At 43.9% G+C, this 26,557-nt stretch overlaps 1 protein-coding gene across 1 annotated transcript; it reads left to right on the plus strand.

The window, feature by feature from the left end:
• On the plus strand, positions 1–24,260 carry LOC138735561 (leucine-rich repeat and fibronectin type-III domain-containing protein 2). The gene is made up of 3 exons (XM_069883580.1): positions 1–827; positions 4,741–5,286; positions 23,332–24,260. The coding sequence occupies exons 1-3, from the start codon at positions 1–3 to the stop codon at positions 24,245–24,247; spliced, it is 2,289 nt and encodes a 762-aa protein (XP_069739681.1). The 3' UTR covers positions 24,248–24,260.
• Positions 24,261–26,557: the final 2,297 nt, after the last annotated feature.

Raw genomic sequence — 26,557 nt, forward strand, 5'->3', positions numbered from 1 at the left:
ATGGAAAGACTGCTCTGTACCCTGCTGGTGGTCGGAATGGTAACAGCAGTGTGCGCTTGTCCCAAGTACTGCGTGTGTCAAAACCTGTCCGAATCACTGGGGACCCTTTGCCCCTCCAAGGGCCTTCTGTTTGTCCCCGCGGATATTGACCGGAGAACTGTCGAGCTGCGGCTGGGAGGCAACTTCATAATCGCAGTGAACCGGCAAGACTTTGCCAACATGAGCGGCCTTGTGGATCTGACTCTGTCACGGAACACCATCGACTACATTCAGCCCTACTCGTTCATCGACCTGGAGAGCCTCCGTTCCTTGCACCTGGACACCAACAGGCTGACAGAAATCGGGGGCAATGTTTTCCGGGGCCTGCTAAACCTCCAGCACCTGATCCTAAACAACAACCAGCTCCGCAGGGTGGCGGACGGAGCCCTGGATGATTTCCTGGTGACGCTGGAGGATTTGGACTTCTCCTACAACAACCTGGCCGGCCTGCCGTGGGAAGCGCTCGGCAAGATGAGAAACCTGCACACCCTGAGTCTGGACCACAACCTCATCGACTACATCCCCGAAGGAACCTTCACCGACCTGCAGAAGCTGGCCAGGCTAGACCTCATCTCCAACCGGCTACAGAAGCTCCCGCCGGACCCCATCTTCGCCAGGTCGGAGCTGATGCACATGTCCACCACCCCATTCTTCCCGCCCCTCAGCCTCACCCTCGGCGGGAACCCCCTCCACTGCAACTGCGAGCTGCTCTGGTTCCGCCGGTTAAACCGGGAGGATGACATGGAGACCTGCGCCTCTCCTGCCAGCCTCAAGGGGAGGTACTTCTGGTAGGTTGCTGTTCTGCCCTCAACAATACTGATTGGTTTGGCCCAGAGAGGATCTGTATTAATTAATAGATTCCTCGATTGATAATGTGAGCAATCAAGCACAAAACTAGGCCTTTGTTCACACACTCATTAAGGCATCTCTGACTATTCCCAGAATCATCGGCTCTTTATTCTGATAAAACCACTGCATTTCCCAGGGGGTAAAACTACAAAATGCAAGAGAAGCTCAGCAGGTCCAAACAGTGTCCTTTACATTACATAACCAACGTTTCAGACTTGAGCCCTTCATCGAAGCCTGAGAAAATGCCAGTAGGTGCCTGAACGAAAGACTTGGGGGGGGGGGAAGGGATGGGGGGGTGGCAAAGGTAGGAGACAATAGGTGGAGAAAGGAGGGAGGGGACAGCAGCAACGAGAGTGAAGGGGGTGGTGGTGGAGGAACTGGAAGGGGGGGAAAGGCCAGCAGGTTTAGTGGAAAGCAGCGAAGTCACTGTTAATGCCATCTGGCTGGAGGTCGCTCGGATGGAGAATAAGATGTGCTGTTCTTCCAATTTGCGGGTGGTCAGGGTGGGATAGTGCACAAGGCCATGAAGAGATGTGTGTGCGCGGGAGTGTGACCCGGCATTGAAATGCACTTCACTGAAGGGGTCAAGCCCGAAACGTCAGTGATGTATCTTTACCTTTGCTACTGTTTGACCTGCTGAGTTTCTCCAGCATTTTGTGTTTTTACTTCAACCAGATTTTGGGGATTTCTTTTTACATTTCCAACATGGTGTGAATTGCTTCCACCGTGCGCCCAGAAGTAGTAGATTACAGGCAGTCGTTTGAGTAGGTTATTAGGCTGGCATAACTCTGTGGGCCAAAGAGCCTGTACCGTGCTGTGGATTACGATGTTCTATGATGGTTGGTCTCCAGGCTGCTTCCCCAAATTCTCCATGCTTATATCTCCTACAGACCAACTGTTGTGGTTTAGAACATAGAATATTACACGACAGTACAGGCCCTTCATCCCACAATGTGGGGCCTACATTTAAAAATATGAAACTCTCCCTACCCTATAACCTTCTTTCATCCATATGCCTGTCTAAGAGTCTCTTAATTTATTGTTTCAGCCTCCACCACCTCCCCCAGCAAGGCATTCCAGGTACACACAACTCTCTAGGTTAAAAACTTACCCCTGATGTATCACCTAAACATTCCTCCCTTCACTTTGTACAGATGTCCTCTGGCATTTGCTACTCCCACCCTGGGAAACAGGTGCTGGCCATCTACCATATATCTATGCCTCTCATTATCACATAGGCCTGTGTTTAGTTACTTTCTTCAAGGGGAAAATTAAAACCTTGCCACATACGACTTATTTTCCAATCCAGGAAGAATCCTGGTCAATCTTCTCGGCATTCTCTCCGTAGCTTCCACAACCTTCCTGTAATGAGGTGACGATTCCCTAAGAGTGGTCTCGCCAGAGATTTATAGAGCTGCAAAAACACCTCACGACACTGAATATAACCCCACCCCCCCCCCCCGACTACTGAACCCCAGCGTCGCATAGGCCTTTCTTAACTATGCTATCAACATCAGGAAAGCTATGGATTTGGACCCAAGTTCCCTCTGTTTTTCCACACTGTTAAGTATCATACCATTAACCATGTATTCTGGCTTCAAGCTTGATCTTCCAAAATGCATCACCTCACACTTATCCGGAGGGAACTCCATATGCCACTTTATGTCCAATTTGGCATCCTATCTATGTCCTGCTTCAACTTATGACAACCTTCAACACCAACTGCAACTCCTCCAACCTTCGCATCATCCGCAAACTTACTGACCCAATCCATCTACATCTTCGTCCAGGTCATTCAAAAAAATCACCAAGAACAGATCTCTGTGGCACTCCACTAGTCATTGGCCTCGAGGCAGAACACTTCCCGTCCACTACTACTTCCTGCTGTCTATAGGCAAACCAATTCTGAATCAACGCAGCTAAAGTTCCACAGATCCCATGCCTCATGACTTTCTGAATGAGCCTCTCGCGTGCAACCATGTCAAATGCCTTACTAAAATTCATTTACTGCCCTCGATTTCTTATGTTACCTCTTGAAAACATTAAATTAGACTCATGAGGCATGACCTTCCCCTCACAAACCATGCTGACTATTCCTGAGAAGACTGTACTTCTATAAATGATCATTGACCTCATATAGACTGAGAGCCAGCCGGCCATTCTGTGTCGCATTACATTGGCCCTGGACTGATTTTATTGTTTTATCCCCTTCAACTGTTCCTTTGTCCCGATCCTGAGTCTGACCAGTTCAAACCACATCAGTTGAACTCTGGTTTCAAGTATATAACCATATATAACCATGTAACAATTACAGTACGGAAACAGGCCATCTCGGCCTCTCTAGTCCACACCGATTTAAGTGAACTCCACTATTTCCACTTACCTGCTCCCTCCCCATATCCCTCCAACCCCCTCACATCCATGTACTCATCCAACCTTCTCTTCAATGACAAAATTGACCCTGCGCAACCACCTCTTCCAGGAGGTCATTCCACTCAGCCACCCCTCTCTGAGTGAAGAAGCTCCCTCTCATGTTACTTCTAAACTTTTGCCTCCTCACCCTTAACTTATGACCCTTCATTCCAATCTCATCTACCCTCAAGGGGAAGAGTCTATTCACATCTTCTCTATCTATCCCCTTCATTATTTTAAATACCTCTATCAAATCCCTTCTCAACCTTCTACGCTCCAATAAATAAAGACCCAGTCTACTCAATCTTTCTCCTTATTCTAGATACTGCAATCCAGGCAACATTTTAGTAAATCTTCTCTGCACCCTCTCTACCTTATTGATATCCTTCCTATAATTTGGGGACCAGAACTGCACACAATATTTCAAATTTGGCCTCACCACTGCCTTGAACATCATCTCCCAGCTCCTATATTCTATGCTTTGATTTATAAAGGCCAGGATACCAAAAGCCTTCTTCACCACCCTATCTACATGGGAATCCATTTTCAAAGAATAGAATTCCAAGATCTCTCTGTTCCTCTTCATTCCTCAATCCCCTCCCCTTCACTGCAAACATCCTGTTTTGATTATTCTTCCCAAAATGAAGCACCTCACACTTATCTACATTAAACTCCATCTGCCACCTTTCAGCCCACTCTTTTTTTATAATTTTTTTTTATTTTTCACATTGTGAACCATATCAACCAAAAAATGTACAAATGTTTCTCATTAAATTTACACAGTGGCATTTTCTCCCCTTCCCCCCCCCCCCCTTTCCCTCCCTCCCCTCTTCCCACTCCCCTCCAAAATCCATAAATATTCAACATGTACAATACAATAAAACCATAAAACAATATCTTCACACAAAGGAAAATAATCAAGAAAAACGTGTCATCTATTTGTTACACACTGAATCTAGTCATTTTGTCTTCTTATCATTTTAGGGGGTGAAGGTCCGAGGCAAGCTCTCTCTATTATGTTCCATGTATGGTGCCCAAATTTGTTCAAACAATGTGATTTTATATTTTAAATTATATGTTATTTTTTCCAATGGAATAGTTATTCATTTCAATCTACTCTTGAAAGTACAAGAAAAAAATAAGGTGATAAGTGATGGGCTGGGTTTAGCTCTCTGAATGGAGAGGAAAGGGGATGGGGAGATGGCAGAAAGTAAGTGGAGGGATAGGGAAAGAGATGGTCATGCCATCCAAGGTGGAATATTAAGTGTTGTTCCTCCAAAATGCGGGTTGCCTCTGTTTGGCAGTGTATAAACAGATGTGGGTACGAGAGTGGGGTGTAGAATTAAAATTGTTAGCCACTTAGAGGGCGACTCTATTACATTTCAGTTCTCTGCTTCCACAGACCTGAGCTCATTGTTTTGAATTCTTTCTGGCCAACAGGTATGTGTCGGAGGAGGAGTTTGTCTGTGAACAGCCACTGATCACACAGCACAGCCTGAAGGTGCTGGTGTTGGAAGGGCAGATGGCCTCCCTGCGTTGCAAGGCCATTGGGGACCCCAGGCCTGTTATCCATTGGGTGGCCCCCGATGACAGGATCCTGGGCAACTCCTCTAGGACCATCATCTACGACAACGGCACCCTGGACATCCTCATCACCACCTCCCAGGACTACGGCACCTTCACCTGCATCGCGGCCAACGCGGCCGGCGAGTCAACGGCCCCCGTCGAGCTCTCCATCGTCCAGCTCCCCCACCTCAGCAACAGCACTGGCGGGTCCCCGCGGCCCGACTCCCGGCTCTCCGACATCACCGGCTCCAGCCGGTCACACCGGGATGGGGCCAGAGGCAGGCCAGAGAAGAGGGTGACGGTGTCGCAAGTGACGGCCAGCACTGCCCTGGTCAGGTGGTCAGTGGGCCGGTCAGCCCCCAAGGTCAAAATGTACCAGCTCCAATACAACAGCTCGGTGGATGAAGTGCTGGTCTACAGGTGAGTGGGCAAAAAGAGCACAGAGGGGAGCTTGGCGTCAGGGGGAAGGAACAAGAGTGAAATAAAATACATGCCCAGGATGTTACTGGGGCTGGAAGGTTCGAGTTATAAGTCTTTCAATTTCCATATCCCTCTGTCTTCTTTCCTCCAGCTTCCCTCACCTATCAGAGGGCTACCCTCATCCCCATCACCTCAGATTCTTTCTCCTCCACCATCTCACCTGTATCAACCTATGACCTCATTTGTACCTGTGAAATTGTGCTTACACCACCCACCCCCCCACCACAACTTTTTATTCAGGTCCCTGCCTAGTTTCTAGGTGTCAGTACCGTGCAATTGCTCATCAAAAGGAGGAGTAAGGCACTCCTTCCGTCCGATAGGGTCACCCCTGGGCAAGGTGTAGCACCTGTTTTTCCTTCCATTCAGGGTCACATGAAGCCATGGATTGCAGATGGTGGATGCTTTTTACAGGCAGATTGTACAAATTGGAATTTATGGTTGTAAAACTAAAAACACTGGGCAGATGAATGTGATGACCAATGGCCAGGGTTACCCATCCAATATGGACACTGCAACCAAAGACGGCAATGGGAAACCACTTCGGTATTTTTCCCTTGATTTCCATCGAACTATGGTCTCACCTCAAAGATGGAGAACAGGGGACGCACACTTTAGGGCAGTGATTCTCAGCCTTTTTCTTTCCACTCACGCACCACTTTAAGTGATCTCTATGCCATCAGTGCTCTGTGATTAGTAAAGGATTGGCTTAGGAGTTATGTGGGTGGAAAGAAAAAGTTTGAAAATCACTGTTCTAATTGTCCCTCATTGACTCGTTATGTGCACGGCTTCAGAACTCCAAAGGAAACGGGCCCATAACAATTTTTCTCAAGCAAAATATTTCAGTAACAACTGAGTCCAGAGCAGTGAGTCTCAACCTTCCCTTCCCACTCACATACCACCTTAAGCCATCCCTTACTTATCACAGAGCACCAATGCCATAGGGATTACTTAAAATGGTATGTGAGTGGAAAGAAAAAGGATGAGAACCTCTGCATTAGGGTTAGGTTAGGAGGGTCAGAGATCATGATAGATGGACGGACATGATCACCCACACTGAATGGCAAGGCACCAGATGCTTAGTTTTGCTTATATCTAACAAAGGGATTTGGGCAGAAATGTTGGTTACTCATTGGGCGGCACATTTGGCGTCATGGTTAGCGCAACGCCTTTACAGCGCCAGCGATCAGGACCTGAATTTGGATCCCACACTGTCTGTAAAGAGTTTACATGTTCTCCCTGTGTCGCCGTGGGTTTTTCCCGGGGGTTCCTGTTTCCTACCACCATTTGAAACATACCTGGAGGGTGTAGGATAATGGGGAGTAAATTGAGAGGTATAACTTGTGAGCTGAAATGGCCTGTTACCGTGCTGTATGTCTTAATTTTTTTTAAAACTAAAATTGTAAATTTAAACTTTTTAAAAAGTGATTTAATCTCTCATATGTTTGCTGTGTGACCTGCTGAGTTTCTCCAGCATGCTTGTAACTCTCACTCGACACCAGTCTCTTCAGACCTTCTTGTTTAACTTGAGTTACAAGGAGAAGACTGGATATGCTGGGCCATAAGAGGCTGAGGAGGGGATCTTATGGAAGTTGCTAAAATCATCGATAAGGTGAATGGTCATGGTCTTTTATCCAATGTAGGGGAGTCTAAAACTTTAGGGCATAGGTTTAAAAGGGAGAAGATTTAAAGAAGTGGGTGGGAAATGTGGTTGGCAAATCAGGCGAATGGGCTTATTTCAATGCTCTATGACTCTATGACACAGAGTCCATGGTCTATAACAGTGGGCCCATAGAACAAGCTGTGGAAAAAAAAAGGAAAGGCATGTATAATTGTAACTTTTAGAAGACAATGAGGCAGGTTCACCAATAGGACAGGTCTAGGCCATAAGACATAGAAGCAGAAATAGGCTGTTCAGCCCATCGATGATATCCTGCCATTTTATCATGAGCTAATGCATTTATCCACTCTGCTCTAATGCCTGGTCTTCTCCCTATGAGCCTTGACTAATCAAGAACCTATCAATCTTTGCCTTAGATGGGTATGGGTCAAACGCAGGCAACTTCGGCAAGCCTGGGTAGATAACTTGGTCAGCATAGACAAGATGGGCTGAAGAGTGTGTTGTAAATCTCTGTGACTCTCTAGCTTCTTTTAAACTGCAGCCCCTGGGTAGCCTTCCTGGAACCCGGGTGAGATTCCTGGTGCAAAGGTGCTAGAAGCACCTTTTAAATTGTAGGGTGATCGACCCATTAAATCACTAACCCGGCCCCCGCAATGATGCTTCACGTACTCACCGGATGTTCAAATGCTGGCTGCCAGGTGACGCACGCCTGCAAGCTCTGACGTCACCAGAATAAGTGGGTTGGCCATTTTCCTGTTCAAATCGCCTGTGGAAATGCCTGAAGTATGTTTAACTGGGCTCCCTGACTACCTCTGAGGTAGGTCAGGGGCCCGGTTGGATTATGACAGGGTTCACCGAGTCAAACTAACTGGGGCGTTAACCAGGCAAATTGTCCGGTTAACCCCATTTTCCACGGCAGTTTGAAAGAATGTCATTGATTGAGAACCACCCAAACTGGGATTCATGGGTTTTCAATACTTGGGAAACCAGTGGAAATAGGAATCATGAAAATGATTATTTTTAAAAATATTTTATTTGAAATTAATGATTAAATAAACCCCCCCAAACCTCCTTCAATCACCCCACTAATACCCTCCCTCATTCCCTACCCACCTACAAAGTAAAAAATATCATCCATAAAAGCAGTCATATTCAAACTTTTTAGCTGCGGTAGCAGAGACATCCACCGAAGCGGACTGAGAGATCAAATTTTAACACCAATAGTTTTTAAATATGGGCTCCACACTTTAACAAAGAAAAAGTATTTATCTCTCAAGTTAGACGCTATCTTTTCTAAAGGAATGCAAGCTTTCATTTCATTATGTCATCTTTTTATACTTAAAACCAACTCTGATTTCCATGTAATAGCCAAACATTTTTTCGAAACAGCCAAAGCCAAACGTAAAAATTCAATTTGATAAATAGTCATTCTCATCTCTAAGGCGATCAACTTAATATCCCCTAATAAAAATAACAATGGATCAAATGTTAAATTCACTTTCAATACCTGCTCTAAAAATGATTTAATTTGTAATCAAAAATTTTTAATCTTAGAACAAGTCCGTTGAATGAAAAAAAACCTATTTCCTGACCACACCTAAAACACAAATCTGAAGAACTAAGTTGAATTTTTTTCAATTTTCCCTATCCAATTGATGCTCTGTGATTAGTAATGGATTGCTTAAGGTGGTATGAGAGTGGAAAGAAAAAAATTTGAAAACCATTGTTTTAATCGTCCCTCATTGACTCATTATGTGCAGGGTTTCAGAACTCCAAAGGAAATGGGGCAATTAAAATTTTTCTCAACCAAAATATTTCAGTAACAATTGGGTCTAGAGCATTCCTTTTCCACTCACATCCCACCTTAAGCAATCCTTTATTAATCACAGAGCACCGATGGGCTGAATAGTCTTTCCCTGTGCAGAATGATACAAGTTGATAAAGTCATAAAGAGGGAAAACACCGGCTCGTTTCTGGAGCAGTGTTGTTTAATTCGCCTTGCTCAGACCTTATTCGAGTGTTCTGTGTGGATCAGTTCCATAAAATATTAAAAAGGGATATTGCATATTGAAGAACGCGGCATCCAATAACGATTCTGAGGGTTGTTCACAACAAAGAGAATGCAACAAACCAGATTGACTTAGGTTCTAGTTAATTCCACGCTGCAGCAGGTAATCTGTTCAATTTAAACATCCCTCTTCGTTGCCCATAATGAACAATATTTCACATGATGTGAGTAATTTACATTTTTAATTTTACCTGAGCAAGTAAATGGGAGCATAATCAAATTAAACCATAATGCAGTGGCATGCAATGTACATTTAGTGTGACAAGATTCATTTTTTATGGAATGGAAAGGCCCTGGGCAACTCATGACTTCCAAAGTGTTTCTCTTTCAGACGAGCAGCCGTGGAAATAAATTGCATGCATTTCCAGTGTGTTTTTTGTCGAAAAGCACAATTCCGGCTGGCAGTCGAGTTGAAATCTGCACATTTGTGAAAGGATGGTAGAGTGACAGTTTGAAAGGTGGCCTTTCTCGGTCCAGATGACCGCACGCCACTGCAAGTCCAAAGTAAAGAGGCGCCACAGTTGGCGTAGCAGTCAGTGCAGCATCTTTACAGCATCAGCGACCTGGGTTCCAATCCTGCATAGTCTGTAAGGGGTTCGTACATTCTCCCCGTGCCTGTGCGGGGTTTCTCCGGGTGGGGGGGGGTGCCGATCCATTCAAAACAATGGTTAATAGGATGTTATTTGGGCGGCACAGACTCATAGGGCTGAATCGGCCTGTTGCAGTGCTGCGTGTCTAATTTTGTTTTAAAAATTAAACATAACAGGTGGTAGGACCCCACAATCCTACCACTGATTGGTGGTCTCAGCTCCAAATGCCTACAGATCACAAATCCTGTTGTTAAATTAGGTGAAACAACATTCACAGCTCACTGGCATGTAGAATCTCAATGATTCATGGTCCTCTGAGAGAGAGAGAGAGAGAGAGAGAGAGAGAGAGAGAGAGAGAGAGAGAACAACAAAATCCTTTTTATCACAATCTTGCAAGTGGTTCAGATTCTGACTCCCAAACTCTGTGGGACAAAGCACTTTATTAATGAAGGCCCATTTTCAATTCAAGTTCCAGTGTGTCATTGTTCGACCTTGAGTTAGAAGATGCGCAAAAATAGCCCCTTGTTTGCAGCGTTTCTTTCAGTTGATCCTTGTAAAGGGTCAGCCTCAGCCTTCTGAGATCCCACTATGAAACTGCCCCTCCTCAACCTTCCCTGAATCCACCCAATGCTGGCTCGACATTCAGCAGGTGAACCTGAAGCCCTCAAATTCCCCTCCTGAACCTCTTCTTCAACCTTCAGAACACTTAACCAAGGTTCTCTTAATTGCGTACACAGAACGTAGAACACTACAGCGCAGTACAGGCCCTTCAGACCTTGACGTGATGTTGACCCATATATTCCTTTAAAAAAATACTAAACCCTCCCTACCCCGTAACCCTCCACTTTTCCTCCAGCCTTGTGCCTAAGAGTCCTTTAATCCACCTAATGTTTCAGCCTCTACCACCACCCCTGGCAAAGCATTCCAGGCACCCACAACTCACTGCATAAAAAAAACTTACCCCTGATGTCTCCCTTAAACTTCCCTCCCTTCATTTTGGACTCACGTCCTCTGGTGTTTTCTATTCCTGCCTTGGGAAACAGGTGCTGGCTGTCCACCCTCTCTATGCCTCTCATAATCTTGTAGACCTCTATCAAGTCTCCTCTCATCCTTCTACACTCCAAAGAGAAAAGTCCTAGCTCAGCTAAACTTGCCTCATAAGACTTGTTTCCCAATCCAGGCAACATCCTGGTGAATCTCCTCTGCATCCTCTCCATAGCTTCCACATCCTTCCTAAAATGACGTGACTAGAACTGAACATAATACTTTGTGGTATTAGCAGAAAATTGTAGAGTTGCAACGTGACCTTTCTACTTCTGAATTCAATCCCCCTCTTCATGAATCCCAGCATCCCACAGGCCGTCTTAACTATCCTATCAACCTGTGCAGTGACCTGGAGGGATTTTTACCCTAAGGTGCCTCTGTTCATCTATCCTCTTAAGTAACTGACCATTAGCCCTTTTGGTTTGTTCTTTTAAAATGAATTACCTCCCACTTATCCCCATTCAACTCCATCTGCTACTTTTCCACCCAAATCCCTGATTTTATACCAAAATGATTGAACTTTATCACAAAACCAAACAGAATGTAAAAAAGTTCCAACACATAATCTACATCTAAAACACAGCTCTGAATTACTAAATCCATATTTTCTCAATTTCTCAAGAGTTAAATATAACTGATGCAAAAAGATTATAATTAATCATACTGTATCTTACATTAACCAATTTATTCACACCCTCAAAACACATCATCTCCCCGTCGGCCTGATCGATATCGCAAGTTAAATCATTTTCCAATTTAATCCTGGATTTATCTAAATGTATTTTATCCATAGTATCTTGTAACAGCGCATACATCTTTGAAATAAAACCCTTATCCGAAAAATGAGAAATCATAAACTCAAATTTCATTAACTTGGGAATTTTCATTTCTCTTCCAAAATTTTCTTTCACTAATGCCCTAATTTGATAATAAACAAACAAAGAACTCCCTGAAATTCCAAATTTCTCTCTAAGTTGGTTAAATGATAAAAGTTTACCCTCTTCAAAACAATCCTGTAATAACTTTATTCCTTTGATCTGTCAACTTCTTAAAAATCTTTTATTCCATGTAAAAGGAATTAATTTATTTTGATATATTGGGGCCTGAACCAATATTTTACCTTTTGAGCCTACTAATAAGTTCCTTTTAGTCCAAATCCCTAATAAGTGTTTCAAAACTGGTACATCATATCTTTGTAATAAAACAGAATTCCATTTACATACAAATTGATGTGGTCAGGGTTCCAATATACCAGCCAATTCTACCTTGGCCCAACATCTAAACATCTAACATACGATTAATAAATCTTAATTGAGCTGCCTCATAATAATTTTGAAAATGGGGTAATTGCAAACCTCCCAAAGTGTATTTTCAAGTCAATTTATGCATCGCTACTCTTGCTAGTTTTCCCTTCCATAAAAACTCTTGGACTACTTTATTTAAGTCTTGAAAAAAAAAGATTTTGACAGGGGACAATGAACCGATTGAAAAAGATATTGGATTCATGGAAAGATATTCATCTTAATACAGATTACTTGACCTACTAATGACAAACATAAATCCTTCCATTTAATCAAATCAGGTTTGATCTTTCTCATTAATGATATGTAATTTAAATTATACAATTATTGAATATTTTCATCAATCATTATCCCTAAATACTTAATTTTATTAGTCCAACAGAGTTTAGTAATTTGTCTACACTGGTCGTAATTTCCTTCAGAAATTGGTAATATTTCATTTTTATCCCAATTAACTTTGTATCCTGATAATTTACCATATCATTCTAAACATTCTTGCAAGTAAATTAAAGATCGTTCTGGATTAGATATCAAAACAGCATCCACAAATAGATTAATCATATTCATCATCTGCTAACTTTATACCTCTAATATTCTCATTATGTCTAATAGCCTAAGCTAATGGTTCAATGACCAATGCAAATAGAACTGGTGACAGATAAGTTGAACGTGATAATTTAAAGAAAAGAGATTTGACCATTTGTCACCACCCTAGCTACAGTATTATTATATAATGCCTTCACCCAACCAATAAAAAAGGGTCCAACCTTATATTTCTCCAACACTTTAAATAAAAATTTCCATTCAACCCTATGAAAAGCTTTTTCAGCATCTAATGCAACTACCATTGGTAGGTCAGGTTGCTGTCGTGAAGCGTTGATCAGTGAAACCACTCTAAGAATATTATCAGAAGCATACCTATTTTTAATAAAACCAGCCTGATCAGCATGTACCAGTTGTGGTAAATACTTAGCAAGTCTATTGGCCAGTAATTTCACTATTATTTTGTAAACCACATTCAATAAATAAATTGGCCGATATGAAGCTACTTTCAAAGGGTCTCTATCTTTTTTTGTAAAACTGTTATCATTGCACTTAAACACGAATCTGCTAATGCTTGTTCTTGAGTTACCTGATGAAGAATGTCCATAAATAAAGAGGACAGATCATCATAAAAAACTTTATAAAATTCAACAGTGAACCCATCATCTCCTGGAGATTTCCCATTTGGCATTTGTTGAACAACATCCTTTATTTCTAAGTTTGTAAAAGGAGAATCTAATTTCCTCACATCATCTTCCCCTAATATTGGCAAATTTAGTTCTGACAAAAAAGATACAATAGAACCATCTTCTCAAACTCCCTCATAAGCATATAATTTCTGATTAAATGATAAAAATTGGTCCTTGATTCCTGAGGTTTAAAAATAACGGAATTATCTTTCCTCACAGCATTAATAGTTCTTGATGCTTGTTTTGTTTTCAATTACCAGGCTAAAACTTTATGGGCTCTGTCCCCTAACTTATAATAATGTTGTTTAGATGTTTGAATCAAACATTCAAATTGGTATGTTTGTAATGTATTATATCGTAACTTCATTTTTGTCAAAACTGCCTTATTATCCTCTGTACAATTGCACTGAAATTATTTTTCCAAATCAGTTATCTGTTTTTCCAATGACCGAGTCTCTACCAAAAATTTCTTCTCTTCCTTTGATGCATAGCTAATAATTTGACCATGTAAAAACACATTCAAAGTATCTCATACAGTAAAATTACTCTGAACTGTATTCCTATTCAAATCTAAGAAAGAAACAATTTGATCTTTAATAAATTTTACAAATTCCGATTTTTTCAATAACTTTACATTAAACCTCCACTGAAAGGTTGATTGAATAACTTCTGGCCCAACACAAGAAATAAATAACAATGAATGATCAGAAATTATTCTACTCTTATATTCAGCTTGAATAAAACGTGATTGCAAATGTACTGATACCAAAAAAAAATCAATCCTTGAAAATGAATCATGATGTGAAGAATAAAATGAAAAATCTTTCTCAGTAGGGTTTAACCTTCTCCAAACCTCTATCAAATTTAGGTCTTTCATCAAAGAAACCAATTGGACCACTGCTTTTGATTTTTTTCACGATTTTCGGAGATTTATCTAATAATGGATCTAATACACAATTAAAATCTCCCCCAATCAGAATATTTTCTTTAGCTTGACTTAAAGTTAAAAAAAACTTCAGACATAAATTGTTCATTCTCGAAGTTAAGTGCATACACATTAAAAAAAGACCATGACTCCGCAAAGAGTAAACAATTAAACATTAAAATTTGGCCAGCTGATTCCATCAAGGATTCAAGTTCGAATGGTATTTTCTTATGAATCAAAATTGCCACTCCTCTTGCTTTTGAATTAAAAGAAGATGACAATACATAACTGACCCAATCCCTCTTTAATTTCAAATGTTCTAGAAACATAGAAGATAGCAGCAGGAGTAGGCCATTCGACCCTTCGAGCCTGCTCCGCCATTCAACGAGATCATGGCTGATCTTAAAGTTCAGTACCCCATCCTCGCCTTCTCTCCGTAACCTTTAATACCCTTATACTGAAGAAATAGATCTAATTCCCTCTTAAATATATTTAATGAACCTGCCTCTACTGCCCTCTGTGGCAATGAATTCCACAGATTCACGACCCTCTGGGTCAAGAAATTCCTCTTCATCTCGGTCCTAAATGGTTTGCCTATTATCCTCAAACCATGGCCCCGGGTTCTGGATTTTCCCATCCTTGGAAACATCCCATCTGCATCCATTCTGTCCAGTCCTGCCAGAATTTTATAGGTCTCTATGAGATCCCCTCTCAATCTTCTAAACTCCAGCGAGTACAATCCCAATTTGCGCAATCTTTCCTCATAAGTCAATCCTGCCATTCCAGGTATCAGCTTGGTGAATCGCCTCTGCACTCCCTCCATTGCAAGAACATCCTTCCTTAGATAAGGTGACCAAAGCTGCACACAATACTCCAGGTGGGGTCTCACCAAGGCCCTGTACAGCTGCAGTAAGGTATCCTTGTTCTTATACTCAAACCCTCTTGATATGAAGGCCAACATACCATTTGCCTTTTTAACCGCCTGCTGTACCTGCATGCTCGCCTTCAGAGATTGATGTACAAGTACCCCTAGGTCTCTCTGCACTTCCCCATCTCTTAATCTATTGCCATTCAAATAGTAATCTGCCCTCCGGTTTGTATTACCAAAGTGGATAACCTCACATTTATCCACATTGTAGTGCATTTGCCATGTATCTGCCCAGTCCCTCAATTTATCCAAATCACACTGGAGCTTCCTGACCCCCTCTTCCGTGCACACAACCCCTCCTAGCTTAGTGTCTTCTGCAAATTTGGAGATATTACATCCAATCCCCTCATCCAGATCATTAATGTAAATTGTGAACAGCTGAATGAGTTTCCTGCAAAAGAACAATATTAACTTTCATCTTGTTTATATAGACTAAGACACGTTTTCATTTAATTGGGTTTTTTAAACCCTGCACATTAAATGTTGCAAAGTTCAAATTAGACATTGTTATCAAACTAAAAACAGAATAAAAACCCCTCTTTCTATTCCTTCTATTCACACAAAAAATACCCTTCTCCGATAACAAAATTTGAAGCTCCCCTTGCTCAGTAATCTAAATTAAACAATCACTAAACCCCTCTCTAAACAAAGTAAAACTTACACTAATAAAAAGGTATTTTTTTAATATAAAAAGGAACTACAAAGGTAGCAACTCCCCACTTAACTGGGTGTGGGAAGAAATAAAATCCCTCCCACTAGTGGCGGACGACATCCGAAAGCTTCAGCGACCTCTATCCCCCCCTACCTGACTTATAAAATTATGTCTAAATCAGCTCACAGCCCCAATTAATTCAATCCCAAGGCTTGTTCCGGATCATCAATATCAATCAAGCTCTTTGACATGTTTGTCTTCCCGTTCCCATTTCCATTCTTCTAATCAGGTGTCTTCCTCTTAGGTGAAGACTGCCTGTCTGGCAAAGAATTGGCAAAAATTAAAGCGTCGTGATCATTCTCAAAACATTGTGATTGGAAATTCCCATAAAAAATCTTCAAAACTGCAGGATATCTAAAATAAAATTTATAACCCTTTCTCCAAAGCACTTCTTTAGCAGAATTAAGTTCTTTATGTCTTTTAATAATTTCTTGACTTAAATCTGGATAGAAAAAAAAAAGCTCATTTCCTTGTACCATCAATGGGGATTGATATCTACGTGCATTTTGGGCTGCTACTCACAAAATAGTTTCCCTATCTTGGTAGCCTAGACAACGAATCAAAACAGCTCATGGAGGTTGACCCGGATATGGTTTACTTCGTAAGGTCCTATGTGCTCTATCTAATTCCAAATCTTCTGGAAAAAATTCCAATCCCAGTGCTTCATGAATCCACTTTTAAAATTTTTTTATTGGATCAAAACCCTCAATTCCTTCAGGAATTCCCACTATCTTAACATTATTCCAACAGCTTTGATTTTCCAAAGAGTCTATCTTCTTCAATAAGTCCTTCTTCTGAATTTCCCATCCAACAAAAGAATCTTCCACTTTTTTCTAATTTTTCTTTATTATGATCCACTTGTTCTTTACAAACTTGAAAGGCACCTTCCATCTTCTTAAAATTGTCTTGAACTGTATCCACCATATTCAAGCATCTATTAACATCAGCTTTATCAACAGAAATATCTTTCTTAACAGAAGAAACTTCTTCACAAATATTATTCATTTTTTCAGTCATATTCATAAATCCATGGTCAATCTGAGTAGACATTTGTGTTGACATATTACCCATTTGATGAGCTATAGATTCCAAAATTGTAAAAGCAGCATCAAAAGTAGTATCACTAGTCTCTCCATGAGGCCTACCTTCTTTCCCTTCAGTAGCAATCAATGACTCTTCTTCTATTTCTTCAGTTTGGCACAAAGCTTTTTCTTGTTGTTCCTTGGATTCTGCCATCTTCATCACACCTGCAGACCCAGACCCGACATGTTCAAGTCACTGCCGGCCGACTTCGCTGATAGCCCAGACCCTATCCAGAAGATCGTGCACTCGCGGCGCACCGCGCACTCCTGGAAGCGCCGGGCCTGCGCGTGCGCGTCTTCCGATGTGTTGCCTCAATCCTCTTTGCTGCCAGGACCCGCAGCGGTATCGCGCATTGGGCCCAACAGTATTAACTCCGGCACTTCTACAGTGCGCCTGACATCACGGGCACGCTGATCAAGATAAGAAGATGGACGTAGCCCAGGACATCACGGGCAAAAAACTCCCCACCATCGAGAACATCTATGGGGACGCTGCCATCAGAGAGCAGTAGCAATCATCAAGGATCCACACCACCCAGCACACACTATGTTCATTAGGAAAGAGGTCTAGGGGCTACAAGAATCACACCACCAGGTTCAGGAACAGCTGCTACCCCTCCACCATCAGACTCCTCATTGACAAACTCAATCAGGGATTCATTTAAGAACTCTTTCTTGTGCACTTTATAGATTTTAAAAAATTCTTTCTGTATTCCACAGTCAGTTTGTTTATATTTATTTATTCATTTATGTGTGTGCTTTGTGTATAGTTTTTTTGCATGACAAATACACAGTAATACTGTCTCGGCTGTAGGAAAAAGAATCTCAAGGTCGTATGTGATGTGAAGTATGTACTCTGACAATAAATCTGAAATCTGAAGTGGAGAGTGTTCCATCAACCTTTGGACTATGTAGGTGGGAAGGTTATGGAGAACAATGTGTCTTCAGTCCAAGTTCTTTGCTGAAATCCCTCATCCATTTTGGTAAATTTCACATGTAACATAAAATTCTAAGAATGATGAAATGTTCAGCTTTTCAAACTGCATCTGTAGAGTGAGAAAATCAGCTGGGAAAAGCGAGGAATCAAACACATTTTAAGTTGCAGGGAGGAAGGGGTGGATAGAACTTAGGGAATGTTGGTGATAGGATGGAGACTGAGAGACTGAAAGGTGATAATTCTTTTGAATCAGCAGTTTGTTTCCTCGCACCATTTAGCGAACTGCCTTCTCTACGTCAGATCCGGTGCTCCCTTTGTCGCCTTCTCTACATCGGAGAGCCTGGGTGCAGGCTGGGAGATCGCTTCGCTGAGCACCTACGTTCTACCTGCGCCAGTGACAGGGGCCAACCCCTTCAATCCCACATCCTATGCCAATGCTCACATGTCTGTCCGTGCCCTGTCCCACTATACCACCAAGACCACCTGTAAATTCCAGGAACAACACGAGATTTTCCATCTGGGCATTCTCCAACCAGATGGTATGAACATCATCTCCGGTTTCTGCCAGCCTACTCGCCATTCTCCCTCCCTTCCCTTTTCCTTTGTCTTCTTTCCTTCCTCTCCATTCTCAGAGCCACCCCTCGTCCCTCTGCTTGCTGGTGTGCCCTCCCTCCCTTATCCAACTATTATCTCCTGCCTTTGGAATGGTGCTCCTCCCCCATCCCTTCCCCCCACACCCCCAGCCACATTCTGTTTGGGTGTCTGCCAACAATTTTTCATACTTGGATGAAGGGCTCAAGCCAGAAATGTTGGTTATATGTCTTTATCTTTGCTATTTGGAGTACACTGTTTGTCCAGCTGAATTTCTCCAGCATTGTATTTTGACTTATGCCTTAAGTTCGTTGAAATTTTTTCTGATTCCACCACCTCCTCTGCGGCCTGTTCTGGACACAGGGATGGTGCAGGTGCATTGCTCTTTCCAGATAGAGCAGTGACGAACGTGTTTGGGACGCTCACCTTCAGCGGTCGGGGCACTAAATGCAAGCATTGGGGCATCATGTTGAAGTTATACAAGATGCCTGTGAAACCACACTTGGAATACTGTGTGCAGTTTTGGTTTGCCGAGCTGTAGGATGGATCTACTGAACTGGAAGAGGCCCCGAAGAGGTTTACGAGTTCGTTGCCAGAGTTAAAGGAGTTGAATTATTATGAGAGAATGGTAAAACCATAGAAGGTTGAGAGGAGACCTTATTGAGATGTATAAAATCAGGAGGAACGTAGATAAGCTGAATAAATTTAAATTTAATTTTTTTTTTGAAATTTTGACCTACAGCACAGTAATGGGCCATTTTGGCCATTGAGTCCAATTTACACCTTTTAAACCTTGTAGTGATGTTTCCCCCATTGTATATAGTTATGATTGACTACTGCATATATGGAGCTGGCCCGCCCACTGATGACTCATACCCTATGACTCCTCCCCCGTGGTCCTGGGCCATAAAGGTCGAGCCACCTCTCCCTTCCCTCCATTCCTATACCTAGATCCAGGCCAGTTCTGTATATTAAAGCCTATCGTTCCCTCAGCCTAGTCTCTGTGGTTACTGGTAGTGCACTACACCCCTGGTACATTATGAATGGTGGGAGGAACCGGAGCCCCTGGAGAAAAACCACACAGACACGCGGAGATCGTACAAACCCCTGACAGACAGCGTTGGATTCGAACCTAAGTCCAGTCCCGATCGCTGGCGCTGTAAAGGGTGTTGAGCTAACCGTGTTGTCCAATAGTCAGGGCCTGTTTCCTAGAGTAAAATTTAAAGAGATAAGAGGACGTAAATATAAGGTGAGTAGAGTGGGATTAGGAAGGGATATGAGTGGGGACTGTTCTTCTTGCGGGGATATAGATGCCAGGCAAAGTGATGGAGGGAGGTATGTTACCTTTCTTTAAGGAACACTCGATTAACTACATGGATGGAGAGGCCAAGTGGGACTAAAGCAGGGGGACACATTGTTCAGCAAAGACAAGCCAGGCCTGAGGGCCTGTTTCCATGGTGGAAGACTTTATGACCCTCTGTCTCCACTACTCTCTGGATAAAAAGGCATGTCTATCTGATCTCTTTTAAGTCTCCTACCTCTCATCTGAAACCCTGCCCCCCTCCTGTGTTTGATAATGCCACTTTGGGCAAAAAACATTTCTGACTGTGCTGGAATTGTGAGCTGCAAAGTACAAGGGCGATATAATACTGCTGCTACCAGAAAGATGAAATAAAAACAATGCCACAATCACTCAGAGGTCATGTGGCACCTGTGGAGAGAGAAAAACAGAGTTGACCTATCTGGGTGGGGGAGAGGGGAGCAAAGGGAAGAGACCATGCCTCACTACGTTGAGAGGTTTTCTGGTGAAAGGGTGACTTAATGGATGTGTATTCTGTGACAGAGTATATAGATATGTTTTTGGGAGATAAACTGTGAAAGGTTTGTTAGTGTAGGTCACATACAAACACTTTAAAACAGATCTTATTTGAAATACTGGAGCTCTGCTAATGGTAGACATATCGGCTCCACAGCTTTTGCAAGAGCTTTGGAGAGTGCTCAAGAGACTTCACTAATGGATTGCTGTTTACAAAAGGCAACAGATGAAAGATCTTGTTGGAGCCGCAGATTGCCTGGAAGATAACCTGTTGTTCAAAGAGGGTCAAGTGGTTTTTCAAGTGGAGAGAGTCAAACAGGGTTTGCCTCAGAGAGAGAGAGAGTCACAGAGATCACTTGTACAGTGTTACAGCCAGCAGAAGCAGCTGGGACTGGAACAGGACAAGCTGGCAAGCTTGTGGAAAGCCCCATTTTGTAAGATGGTCAAAACCCTTGTGGTTCATGCAAGAGGAGAGGACTGGCAGTTTAATATTTCATTTGGAATAAGAGAAACAAAGAGGCACTCTGTGGTGACCTGAAAGAAAGAGGTTATCATCTGGAGAACCCTGAGGGGGCAAGTTTCATCAGCAGGACACTGATTAGAGTGGCTGATTAAAAAGGAATCAGTTGTGGATGTCATCGCACAATAAATCTCTCTTTGAAAACTAACAAGAACCTTCCTGAGCGGTCACCATTTACCTTTCGAACACCAAAGCCTGGTGAACTTAATAATGTTAAATTCTGTGCACAGTATAAGAATTGCCTACAACCAGTGAACTTGGAGGAGTGAGAAGTGAGATTGGACTGTGAACCGAAGAACATTTCTGAACTTACACACACATTACATACACGTGCACTTAGGATTAGAAGGGGGTTAAGTTAGGTTAAGTAAGTCAATAGTGATAAGTTAAAGTTTGATTCTATTTTCATGTTGAAATATAATTAAAAGCAACTTTTGTTTAAGTAAACATTTGTCTTAATGAATATCTATTGCTGTTGGGTTTTGGAGTCCTCTGGGCTCATAACAATACGATTATGAAATGCTTAGATAGGTGGGACAGTCAGCACCTGGGGCGACCATAGCAAACATAAGAGGATATCTGTACAGCATGAAGAGAGGAAAGTTTAGGGGAGACATCAGGGGTAAGTCAGACAGTGGTGGATGCCTGGAACACATTTCTGGAGGAGTCTAGTACATTTAAATGACTCAGATAGATGTAATTGAAGGTTATGTGTGAGTTAGGGAAGGATGTTGAGTAAGCTTAAGGAGGGGTATGGTCTGGGTGCAGGACAATGGGACTAGGCAGACTAATCAGCATGGACTAGATGGGCCAAAGGGCCTGTTTCTGTGATGCATTGCTCTATAGTTCTAAGTAGTGGGAGCAGTCACAGAATATGACGCTCAGGGTGCAAATGGACGCTGCGTGGCTTTGCTTTGGACATCGTTTCACTGTTTAATTTTAGAAAAGGAGAGAAAAATCCAAGCCTTGACCTGCTCAAACCAGTCCCAGGCAGTACGGTTAGCATTGTACTCGGCACAACGCTATTACAGCGCCAGCACCCAGGGCACGACTCTGGCGCTGTCTGTAAGGAGGCTTGTCTGTTTTCCTCTTCGCCTGCATGTGGGTTGCCCCCAAGTACTTTGGTTTCCTCCCACATTCCAAAGGGCTGGTGGATTAATTGGGTGTGTCTCGGAAGGTGGGGGCTCACCGTTACCGGGACATCTCTCTAAAAATTTGAAAAGAAAAGAAAATTAAAAGCTCCATTTTATCACTACCCCCAGCAATACATACTCACCACTCTCCGAGTAAAACACCTGCTTCTGAAAATTCCCCTAAAGTTTCCTCCGCTCATCTTAAACCAATGATTCTCAACCTTTTTCTCCAACTCGTGCACCACCTTAAATAATCCCTTTCTAACCACAGGGCATCTATGCCATCCTCTGTGATTAGTAAGGGATTACTTAAGGTGGTACGTGAGAGGAAAGAGAAAGGATGAGAACCATTGCCTTAAACCAATATCCTCTGCTATTGGCCAGTGTGGCTCCTGGAAAAAAGTGCTGCAGTTTCTTCCCTCCCTCCAAAATGTACGAGGTTCGAGGTTAATTTGGGAGAAATAAGGCAGCACAGATTTGAAAGGCTGGATTCAGCTTGTAAAATGCTGTAAATAAATTTAAATAATCTTATCTACCTTTATTAAGTCACTAATAAAATCACAACCACCACGGTTGAAGTTAAAAACACAAAATGCTGGAGAAACTCAACAGATCAAACAGTGTCCTTTATGTAGCAAAGATGAAGAGATATAACCGACATTTTGGGCTTGACCCCTTCATCAAGGTACAAGAGAATGCTGGCAGGCTTCCGAACAAAAGAGTGGGGGCGGGGTTTGGCAAGCCAGGAGACGATAGGTGGAGAAAGGAGGGAGGGGACAGCAGTGATGAGAGGGATGAGAGATGGCTGGGTGGGTGAGGGAACTGGAAAGACAGGTAAAGGGGGAGGGGGAAAGAAAAGGCAAGGAGATTTAGTGGAAAGCACTGAAGTCAATGTTAATGCCCTGTGGCTGAAGGGTAGCCAGATGGAAAATAAGGTGTTGCTCCTCCAATCTACGGGTGGTCAGGGTGGGACAGTACTTAAGGCCATGGACAGACATGTGGGCGTGGGAGTGTGGCCTGGAATTGAAGTGGTTGGCTACTGGGAGGCTGTTGTGGTAGTGAACGGAGCGGAGGTGCTGAGGGAAGTGATCTCCCATCTGTGATCGGTCTCTCTGATGTAGAGAAGGCCACAAAGGATGCACCTGATGCAGTACATAAGTCTTGTAGGTGTATAATGGAAGTGTTGCTTCATGTGAAAGGCCTGTTTGGGGCTGTGGACTGTGGTGAGGGAGGAGGTGTGGGTGCAAGTGTTGCACCTGTTGCAGGCACAAGGGAAGGAGCCGGGAGGACAAAGGGTGGGGAGGGATGAGTGCACGAGGGAATTGTGGAGAGAGTGGTCCCTGCGGAAGCCACTCTTCTTTGATCCAAAGAGAAAAGCCCTAGTTCTGTCAATCTTGCTTCATATGACATGTTCTCTAATCCAGGCAACATCCTGGTGAATCTCCTCAGCACCCTTTCTAAAGCTTCCTCATCTCTGCTCTCTTTCAGAATGATCCCGGCATCCAACAAAGGCTTTGTGGTGAAGAACCTGGTGGCAGCGGCTGGCTATGACCTGTGCGTCCTGGCCATCTGGGACGACACGGCCACCACACTCACAGCCACCAATGTGGTGGGGTGTGTGCGCTTCATAACGGCGGCAGACTATGGCCGCTGCGCCTCCTTTCATGGCCAGTTCCTGGGAGGGACCATGATCCTGGTGGTTGGGGGCATCATCGTGGCCTCCCTCCTCATCTTCATTACTGTGCTGATGCTAAGGTATAAGTTCTGCCAAGGCCAGCCGAAGATGTCCGACGTCAACGACGTCTGCTCCCAGACCACGGCCACATCTGTCCCACCCGTCCACAATGGGGTCCTTCCCCAGCTGCGTCACAAGGCAGGCACATCTAGGGACGCAGCGGCCGAGTTCAACTGCCCGTCTGCCCGCAGCAGCGTCTCCTCCTCTTCCACGGGCTCCAGCCAGGACTGCTACAGCCTCCACAGTGACTCCAGCACCTTGTCCAAGAAGTGGAGGTCTAACTCCAGGTCCCGGCACAACATTGACCGGCTGATGGGGGCCTTTGCCTCCCTTGACCTGAGGTGCCAGAGGAAGGATGACAGCTACGAGTCCCGGGCCTCCACCTTGGCCCACTACTCGGACAAGGAGCCGCTGCTGGGCCGCAGCGAGTCACGGCTCAACAAGTTGCTCACCCTTCCCATGGAGGGCAAAGCTCGGCGCAGCCAGTCTTTCGACATGGGGGATTTCTCCTCCGGCCAGTGCTACAGCTACCCTCGGTGCATCACCAACATCTGGACTAAGAGGAGCCTGTCGGTCAACGGGGTTCTGGTCCAGTGCGATGAGGATGGCCTGGAGATAACCAGGGGGGCCTGCTGCAGCTCAGACTGGGTGTTGGAGAGCACGGTTTAGGGAGTGAGGCCGGGGTGCGGTGGGCAGCACTCCTGCCTGAGGATGAGGAGGGAGGGGGAGAGGAGGAGGGGTAAGGGGGGGTAACTGGGGAGAGGAGGGCTCTGAGAGAGGCTCAGAAACATGGGAGGGAAGGCCTGCACCCATCTACGATGTCCACTCAAGTTAAAACCAGAGAACACTCAATAGGCCGGGCAGCATCCGCAGAGAGAGGAGGTTAGCCTTTTGTCTCAGCTCAGATGTCACTTGGATCTCCATTGCTTTAATCGCAGGTGCTTCCTCTCTCAGCCCTACACCTTGATTCTCCCAGACCTGTCACAACCTTGATGATCCCACTCCTCCCTCCCCAGAAGCTTTGTGACCCTCTCTGGGGAGGTGTAGTGAACAGACTGCATCGAGCCCTCGGGAGCTAGAACTGAGCTGCGCAAGTAACATTCCCCACCCTCCTGCCTTACCCTGCCAGAGCTGGGTCCTACTTTGAACATTGTGGAAACATGCGATGGACCTGTTCGGAACTGGGTTGAGAAGCTCGGTGAGATCAGGGCGGGGGCGTGGGCTAATGGCGCTGTGACGGTGAGAGAGACACTCATGAGCCACTCCTTCCCGAAAAGCATGGACTTCTCACTGCAGGGCCAGCACTGTGGCTACGGCCATGGGGTATGAGAGAATGAAATTTGTGTAACAGGATCAGTCATCCAGAAACCTGGGAGATACGATTTCAAATCCCATCGTGGTTGGGCATTCAAACATATTTATTAAATAATCCAAAAAAAGTATTGGTCATTGTGTTGGAAAAAAAAAGAGACGTCTGGTTCATGAACATCCTTCAGGGGAAGTAACTCATGCATCCTTTCTCAGTGTGAGTCTGCACCTTCACTGACATGGTTGACTCTTGACTGCCCCACCCCACCACCTCTGAAGTGAGCCACCATCACAGTGGTAGTTCCTCCTCCTCCTTGGGCATGGCAGTTCAGGGAGGTGGAACACCACCTTGCTGAGATAGTCAACAAACACCAGCCTCACTCAGAGGTAATACATTACGGCACAGTACAGGCACTTCAGCCTACGATGTTGTACTCACACATCAAAAAAACCCTCCCTATCTCATAACCCTCTAATTTTCTTTCATTTCCTGCGCATGCCTAAGAATCTCTCAAATTCTCCTATTGTTCCAGGCACTGCCACCACCCCTGGCAATGCATTGCAGGCACCCACAACTCTGTGTGATTAAACCGGCCCCTGATGTCTCCCTTAATCCTTCCTCCTTCCATTTTGTACAGATGTCCACTGCCCCCCTGTAGAAAAATTAATGTGCCTGCTGTACACTTTATCTTAACCGTTCAAGATTTTCTTTCTTAAAAATAAAGAGCAAACATTGAAGATCCGGATGGATTCAGCTGGTCAGGAAGCATCCACGGAGAGGAATGGCTAGTCAGTTTTCCAGGTCGGGGCCCTTTCCCAATACTTAGTTGGCAAAGGGATAGAGCAAGTATAAAAATATGGGAAGGGCGAAGACGGGGTGAGGACATGGGGCGAATGAAGGTGGGAGAAGTGGAGTGGGTCTCCTTTCTTGAGGAAGGGTGCACTGGCTCTGGAGTCAGTCCAGAGGACCAGGTTGATTCCGGAGATGAAGGGGTTAGTCTATGAGGAGAGATTGAGTCATCCTGGACTGTGCTCACTGGAATTTAGGACATCTTAAAGAAAAGTATATAATTATAAAAGGAATAGATAGGATAGAGGTGAGTAAGTTGTTTCCAAGGGCGGGTGAGACAAGAACAATGGGATATAGCCTCAAGATTCAGGGTAGTAGATTTAGGACGGGGAAGAGGAGGAACTGCCTTTCCTGGAGGATGGTCAATTAATGGAATTTGCTGCCCATTGAAGCAGTGCAGGCAACCTCAGTAACTAAATTTAAGACAAGGTTGGATAGATTTTTACAAAGTTGGAAAATTAAGGGATATAGAGGAAAAAGCAGGGAGGTGGAGATGAGCCCATCTTCACATCAGCCGTTGAATGGCGGAGCAGGCTCGATGGGCTGGATGGCCGACTCCTGCTCCTATTTCTCATGACAGGCAGAGGTATAGGCGTGGAGACCACTGGGATGTGGGGGAGGACGGGGGGGTGGGTGGTGAAAAACAAATGTAGGAGTGAGCTGGGAGAAAGGGAACAGGTTAGATGACGTAGGGAAATGGAGTAACCAGATTGAGAGAAGGGCGACCTGGAATTGAAAACTTCAATGTTCAAATATAATTATTTGAAGGAAAAAAAACCACATGTGGCATCTTTTCTTTGAGTGATCTTGATCAGCTTAAG

Source organism: Narcine bancroftii, chromosome 6, assembly GCF_036971445.1.
Source record: "Narcine bancroftii isolate sNarBan1 chromosome 6, sNarBan1.hap1, whole genome shotgun sequence".
Taxonomy (NCBI): domain Eukaryota; kingdom Metazoa; phylum Chordata; class Chondrichthyes; order Torpediniformes; family Narcinidae; genus Narcine; species Narcine bancroftii.